This window comes from Vombatus ursinus, unplaced genomic scaffold (genome assembly GCF_900497805.2).
Source record: "Vombatus ursinus unplaced genomic scaffold, bare-nosed wombat genome assembly UNPS02010822.1, whole genome shotgun sequence".
Lineage (NCBI taxonomy): Eukaryota > Metazoa > Chordata > Mammalia > Diprotodontia > Vombatidae > Vombatus > Vombatus ursinus.
In genome coordinates, this window is record NW_020950600.1 from 25,092 (window position 1) to 32,690 (window position 7,599).

Consider the following 7,599-nt stretch of genomic DNA (forward strand, 5'->3'; position numbering starts at 1 on the left):
CCTGGGTGTCTGTCTCTGCCTGTTAGCCTGCCTCTCTATGTCTGCCTCTGACTCTCTTTTCCCCTCTGCCTTTCTGCCTCCCTTATTCACTGTCTCCCTGGGTGAGTGTTTCTCAGTTCCTCTCAGTATGTCTCCATCTGTCCATCCATCTCTGTCTCTGTCTGTCAGGATCTTGCTGCCTATTCTTTCTGTCTGGTTGCCTTCATGTGTTTCCAGGCTCTGACCCTTTATGACTCTGTGCCTTGAGACTCACGCAGCCCCTAGGAAGGGAAAGAAGAGGTCCGTGAATGGTGTGATCTAGCCAGTAACACTCGAGCCTCTGCCTCTGCCCTCCGATATGAACAGGAGCCTCCAACATGGACTGGATAGGGGCAGTGCTGCTGCTGCTACTAAGCATCACCTGCCTACTGCTGGCGAAGGGAGCCCACAAGACCAAAGGTCGCCTGCCTCCAGGGCCCAGACCCCTGCCCCTGCTGGGTAACTTACTGCAGCTCCGATCTAGAGACATGCTGGCCTCACTCACGAAGGTCAGGGTCAAGGTTGGGCAAGGTTGTGGGGTTTGGGGGACAAGACAGAGAGGATGGGATGGAAAGAAGGGAGGATGCCAAGAAGCCCAGAGAGGCTGGGAATGAGCAAAGACACCTGGGTCTCTACCCCATTGACCTTCTATTTCCACTTCCCACAGCTGAGTCAGGAGTATGGTCCTATATTCACTGTACACCTGGGCACTCGGCCCGTGGTTGTCCTAAGTGGATATGAGGCAGTCAAGGAGGCTCTGGTGGACAAGGCAGAAGAATTTTCGGGACGTGGGGAGTATCCAGTTTTTCATGACTTCACAAAGGGCAATGGTGAGGTTCCCTCCCCTGCTTCCCTTCAGCCTTTTCCTGCCCCTCACCCAACCCTAATCCCAGCTCCAGTTTCAAGCCCTCCCCCTTCCTTAGGAGTCCTCAGGACTGGGAACCACTGAGCCAAGCCTCATTCTCTTCTCAGGCATTGCCTTCTCCAATGGGGAAAAGTGGAAGGTCTTGAGGCGATTTTCCATCCAGATCCTTCGAAATTTCGGGATGGGAAAGAAAAGCATTGAGGAGCGAATCCTGGAAGAGGAAGCTTTCCTTCTGGAGGAACTGAAAAAAACTGAAGGTAGGTGACAACCCCCCCCAAAACACACACACCCTAGAGCGGCATAGGACTCAGCCTGGCACTCACCAAGCCCCTGCCCCTCCCCCGTCCTCCTGCCTGCTCTAAACAGGATTGCCTGTTTTAGAGTGGAGTCCTCTATTGGGAACATTCTGATGTTCCACGGGCTGCTGCTATACATCAATGTGTGTTGTCACTACATTTGTTACTACAAGGTTATGTTATTTAGAGAAATACTATACAGTGGGTTTTCAGAGCTGTTTGTTGTGTTTTACTGGTTGTCAGGTTTCTTCTTGGGTAAGTGGGGCATGGTAATTGCTACTGCCAGAGATGAACAATCAATCAACTGATAAGCATTTATGAAGCACCTACTATGTGCCAGACACTCTCCTAGGTGCTAGGAATACAAATGCAAAAAATCTCTGCTCTCAAGAAACTTGCATTCTGTGAGGGTTTCATGTTGCTTAGCAGCCTGCTGTCCTGCGGTTTAGAGTTCATTTTTGCCTCCCTACAATGAAGTCAGTTACCTTGTATCTTATCAGTGCTTTGTCTCTTGTGTTACATTGCAAAATGTTCATGTCCTCATGTTCTTACTTGATGATATCAGCTGCATTTTGGGACAGGACTTGTTATCAGGTGACATGTTGCAATTAGATTGTGCTATTGTATGGTGCAGTAGTGTGTTGCATTATTTTGTGCTGTGCCTCCTTGTCTAAGGTGGTATTGGGCTGCATCAACTTAGTGGACTCTTGTCCTCTGATAAATTATTGTACCTGAGTTGCTGCATCTTGCTGTGAGTCAGAGAGTGGGGAGAAATTCCAGGAAATCACCCAATGGACACCTAAGAGCAGCCCCAGGCTTCTTTCACTTGGTTGCTACGGTTCCTCCAGCTCCCATCACCCTGTCAGTCCCTCTCCTCCCATTGCTCTATGACTTTTAACCTCCCCTAAACACTGCTCCCCAAAGGTATCTTGTACTTTTGCTCTACCTGGCTTCTCATAACTTAATCATAACCACAGAGGGGGCAGTTCAAAGCCTCTCCATGCATTTTAGAGAAAGAGGACAAAAGTACACATTTACAGAAGGGAACTTAGAACACAGAATGTCAGAACTGGAAGGGTCCTTAGAACAGAGACTCTTAAAGAAGAAAGTGCCCTTAGAACATGGAATATTAGAGCTGAGAAGGACCTTAGACTATGGCATGTCAGAGCAGGGAGGGATGTGAGGACACAGAAAGTTCAATGGGTTACCCTGTAACCCAGCAACCCTGCTGACCTTCAGGTCTCTGGCCCCCAGGTGCCCCCTTTGATCCCACCTTCGTGCTCAGCCGCTCAGTGTCCAACATCATCTGTTCAGTCATCTTCGGCTGCCGCTTTGACTATGAAGATGAGCGTCTGCTCAAGATTATCCAACTCATCAATGACAACTTTAAGATCATGAGCAGTCCCTGGGGGGAGGTGTGCCTGGGCAGACACAGCTGGTAGGGGGTGGAGAAGATGGAGCCTGCAGAGGCCACTGAGGGTTCCTAGGGGACCCAGAGGACAGAGGGATAGGGAGGATGGGGAGACCCCTCTCTAAACTACCTCTTCCTCCTTCACCCCAACTCAGATGTACAACATCTTCCCTGGCCTCTTGAAATGGATCCCAGGCCCCCACCACCGCCTCTTTCAGAACTTTGGGTGCATGAAGGCCCTCATCGACCACAGCATCCATGAGCACCAGGCCAGGCTGGACTCCAGCTGCCCCTTGGATTTTATTGATTGCTTCCTTATCAAGATGGCCGAGGTAGGGCCTTCTCCAGATTCCCTTCCCAGCCCCTCCAGGGTTCCTGGAGGAACCTCCAGGGTCTTCCCACATCCAGCACCTGAGAAATCTATGATTCTGGTCTCTAAGAGATTCAAGTGCTCCGATTCTCTGTACTTCAGCTACCTAAGAACCTCAAATTCCCTCGTTTTAAGAGCCTAATAGTCTATGATTCAGAGCAGAATTGCAAGGAGGAATGTTTCTGCCTAAGGCACAAGCCACCACCATACAAGAGGCATAGCATTTTCAGCGGATTAGAGTGACTAGAGAGAAACTCAGGCTAGCAAGCTACTCAATAGCTTGCTAGTTTAATTTTTCTCGATAAGTTCTGAACACTGTTGTTTCCATGCTGCTGGAAGGCTACAAGTGTCAGGCACTCTCTAACTTTGACAGCCTAAAGAGAAGCTCTGGTCACCATACTCTAGTAACAGCCTCTGAGTCTATGTTTCTGTATTTCTCTGCTTCTAAGAATCAAAGATTTGAAAAGTCTAGCATTCTATGATCCTAAGACTCTAAAAGTCCAAAGTTCTATAGGTCTAAGTTTCTATGAGCCCAGAGAGTTTCAAATTCTGTTAATTCTGAGAGCCTACCACCCTATTGGGCAGCTAGGTAGCACAGTGGATAGAGCACTGGGCGTGGAGTCAGGAAGACCCAAGTTCAAATATGGTCTCAGACACTTACTAGCTGTGTGGCCCTGGGCAAGTCACTTCACCCTGTTTACCTCAATTTCCTTACCTGTAAAATGAGCTGGAGAAGGAAATGGCAAACCATTCCAGTATCTCTGCTAAGAAAATCCAAAATGGGGTTTCATGACTGAACAACAACCACCACCATCCTGTTATTACATAAACCTCTAAGTTCCTGGGAAATTTTTCTCCTAGAATCAGAGAAGTATACCAGTTCTCCACCTGTCCCTTCCTTCCATTCAGGTCTTTCCACCCCAACTTGCAATGCATTCATTCACTCATCTGTAAAATGAAGAGCAGGATTCAATTTCTAAGATTCCTTCCAGCTCTGCTATTTGCCAAGTCGATCCAAGAATCACCAAATTTATGATTTAGGCATAAGTAGGGATGGTTTGGGTGTAGGAAAGAGGGGACATGGAGCCAGTAAAGGAAGAGAATCAGGCAAGAAGGTCAGAATGATGAAGAAAAGGGGGGAGCTGAGATTGCCTGGCCCTAAGGATCCTAGAGAGCCCTTCCCCAAACTCTGCCAATTGAGGCTGATGGCTGGTTGGCTCAGGACCCAGAGTGGCAAGGTTGAGGGGCGTGGGAGAAGTGGAGCAGGGTAGAATTGGTTCTTATTCCAGTTAGAAAGGTGTTGAAAGCATGAGGCAGCTCAGGCAATTTGCCTGACATATGTCTGGCAAAGAGAAGTGAACGAGGGAGGGGAGTAGAGGAGATGTCAGAGAAAGGCAGAGCCAGAGGCACGGAAACAAACAAAACCAGAGGAAAAGGGCTTAGGAAGGGACTGAGTAGTTCACTCACCAGAGCTTTGTCTCAGCCTCCCAAATCTGCCCCAACACCCACCTCAGCAGGAGGAAGGAATGGGTTCCCTTGTCTTGGTGCTACTTCACTGGGACACTGGGGTGGGGGAAGGAGCAAATCAATGGCTTTGAAGGTTGGAGAAGGAAGGGAAAGGGATGTGATGCTTTGGTTTTCCCTCCACACCCCCATGGAAGCACAGGCTGGATTCTGGGCTGTGGTTATTTGTTGTCCCCTCACCCCCACCAACCTGCCATCCCCACCTGCCCAAGGTATCAGGATTACTATTTCTGGCTTGAAGGGGGTGGGAGTAGGGGCAGAATCAGCCTTGCTCTGTCCTCAGGAAGCCCAGAGGCCGGATAGTCACTTCCACATGGAGACGCTGGTGAAGACAACGCACAACCTCCTTTTTGGTGGCACAGAGACCGTGGGCACCACGCTGCGCCATGGCTTCTTACTTCTCATGAAGTATCCTCACATTCAGGGTGCGCTCCTACCTCTGTCAGTGCCCGTGCTCCTCATGCCCCTTGCCCCGCTCCGTTCCCTCGCTCTCCTGCCCACTGGCCATGCCCCTGTCCCCGTGCCTCCCCAGACACCCCACCTCCGTGCCTCTAAACAGCCCAGTCGCCTGCCTCTGGCCCTAGACCAGGAGAAGAGGGAAGAGAAGAGAGGTTAGAGGGTAGGGGACAGTCGAGGCGGAGAGAGGGAAGGGGCCATGGCTCACTGGCGCGTCGCGTCCGTGGGGCCGTGCCTCCTGCAGCCCGGGTACAGGAGGAGATCGACCGCGTGGTGGGACTGGGGCGACGGCCGACCCTGGAGGATCGCTCGGCCATGCCCTACACGGATGCGGTGCTCCACGAGGTACAGCGCTTCGCAGACGTCATCCCCATGAACTTGCCGCACCGAGTCACCCGCGACACGGCTTTCCGCGGTTTCATACTACCCAAGGTGGGGCCTCAGCCGCGGACTCCCGCGGGACGCAGAGCGTCCTGGAACCCAGCCTCGAGCCCCCAGCCCTCCCTGCCCTGTTTTCTCCTCCCTTCGCCTCCAGTGGAGCAGCCGTCCGTAGCTTCATGCTGCCGGAGTGGACCAGTCTCGGACCTGTGTGGGACCCAGGAGTTCGAGAACCCAGCCCTGACCCCCTCACTTTTCCCTCCTCTCCCTTCGCCATCTTTTCCCCTCCCCCACCTGCTCCGCCTTGATGGGACAAGACTTCTTGAGCCCGTCTATGGGTCCACCCTTTCGCCCAATTACAAAACCCAGACCCGGTCTTTCTGCCCTGAAACCCTAAATAAACTCCCAGCCTGGCTATCACCCCCAGCCCAGGACTCAAATCCTGGCAATGCCAACCCCAGGCCCCCAGCTTTCTGGAGCTTGACAAGCAATCGAGTAACAAGCATTTATTAAACAGTTACTTGCTTACTATATGCCTGACCCAGTGCCCAGCACTGGGGATGCCAAGAAAAAATGAAAACCTGGCCCTGACCCTCCCGTCCCCCAATCCTTCCAGCCCCACCTAAGCCTCACCAGCCTTGGACCCGGACTGTTCCCATTCCCCTTCCCCTGTGGAGAGGGATCCAAGTGTTCCAGCTCCCAGTCCTTCCCACCTCCCTCCAGGGCACTGAGATCATCACCCTCCTCAACACCGTTCACTACGACCCCAGTCAGTTCCAGACACCCAATGAATTCAACCCTGCCCACTTCCTGGACTTCAAGGAAGACTTCAAGAAGAGCCCGGCTTTCATGCCCTTCTCTGCTGGTGGGTGTTTCACCCAAGGGCTCAGCCTCCAAGCTTCCCAAAACGGCCATGGTAAAATGCAAAGAGTGCTAGAGTCAGAGGCCCTGGGTTCAAATCCCAGCTCTGCCAGCTACAGCTTGTGTGACTTCCAGGAAGTCCCTTCCTTTTCTCATTCTGTGATTACCCATGATCCCAGCTACCTGCAGCTTCTCTCTCTCTGCAGGGCGACGCCTGTGCCTAGGGGAACCTTTGGCCCGCATGGAGCTGTTCCTTTACCTGACAGGCATTCTGCAGAACTTCACACTACAGCCCCTGTGCCCCCTGGAGGAAATCGATGTGACCCCCCTCAGCTCTGGCCTAGGCAATGTGCCTAGACCCTTCCAGCTCCGAATGCTGCCCCGATAAGCCCACACACTGGCCAAAGGCCACTCACTCTATTCCCATCCCTCTCATTAAACCTGCCTTGTCTCTCTCTGTTCCTTAATTGTCCCTCCTACACCCTCTGGTTTCCCCCACATCTCTCAGTCTGTCCCCTCTTTTAGTCCTCTTTCTCTCTCTCTCTCTCTCTCTCTCTCTCTCTCTCTCTCTCTCTCTCTCTCTCTTTCTCTCTCTCTCTCTTCCCCTTTCTCCCTAAGACTCTCCTCCCATGCACACTGGCCATCTGACCCTGGCCACGTTATTTTACCTCTTGGTGGCCCCCAGCCAATTCTCTAAAGACCATAGGACAAAGAGCAGGTGCTGATCTGCCCTACTAAAGAGAGTTTTCTCACAAAGGGGATGAAATCACAAACCCTGACCAAAAATGAGCAGCTAGAGAGCATCCAGACAAGGGCAGCCAAGCCAGGGGAGGGCCTCTGGATCATGCCGTATTGATCCATTTTGATAGCAACTCCCCATTTTGAACCTGGAGCAGAGAAGGCTTAGGGGGAACATGATAGCGTTTACCTTGTAGTAGAAGGATTGGATTTGTTCTGTTTAGTCCCAAGGGGCAGAACTCAGAGTAACCTGTAGCTGTTGCAAAGAAGCCAATTTAGATTTGATGCCAAGAAAAGTTCCTCACAGTTAGAGCTGCCCACCAAGGGAAATGCACACCTCCCTCGAGGAGCTGGAGGTCGTCAAGGACAGGCCAGAGGGATGACCACTTAGGGGGTGTATTAATTGGCTATGTGCCAAGCACCTTCCGAAGCATTTTACACTTATTTTTTCATTCGACCCTCGTAACAACCTCAGGAGTTAAGTGCTATTATCATCCTCACTTTATAGTGAGGAACTGAGGCAGACAGCAATGAAGTAACTTGCTCGGTCACACAACTAGTAAGTGTCTGAGGCTGGATTTGAATTCAGCTCTTCCTGACTCCAGGGCCAGCGTTCTATCCACTGCACCACTTAGCTGACTCAAACAGATGACATCCTTTTTTTTTTTTCAGGTAGAGCTAG

At 51.5% G+C, this 7,599-nt stretch overlaps 1 protein-coding gene across 1 annotated transcript; it reads left to right on the forward strand.

The window, feature by feature from the left end:
- Positions 1-356: 356 nt before the first annotated feature.
- On the forward strand, positions 357-6,567 carry LOC114038094 (cytochrome P450 2F5-like). Its single transcript, XM_027855202.1, has 9 exons — positions 357-527; positions 686-848; positions 991-1,140; positions 2,434-2,594; positions 2,746-2,922; positions 4,768-4,909; positions 5,185-5,372; positions 6,042-6,183; positions 6,386-6,567. Exons 1-9 carry the CDS (start codon positions 357-359, stop codon positions 6,565-6,567), a joined length of 1,476 nt encoding a protein of 491 aa, XP_027711003.1.
- Positions 6,568-7,599: the final 1,032 nt, after the last annotated feature.

Coding starts and splice junctions, on each gene's coding strand:
- LOC114038094 (XM_027855202.1), top strand. CDS start 357: ATGGACTGGATAGGGGCAGTGCTGCTGCTGCTACTAAGCATCACCTGC. Junction 2,595..2,745: donor TGAGCAGTCCCTGGGGGGAG/GTGTGCCTGGGC, acceptor ACCCCAACTCAG/ATGTACAACATCTTCCCTGG. Junction 6,184..6,385: donor TTTCATGCCCTTCTCTGCTG/GTGGGTGTTTCA, acceptor CTCTCTCTGCAG/GGCGACGCCTGTGCCTAGGG.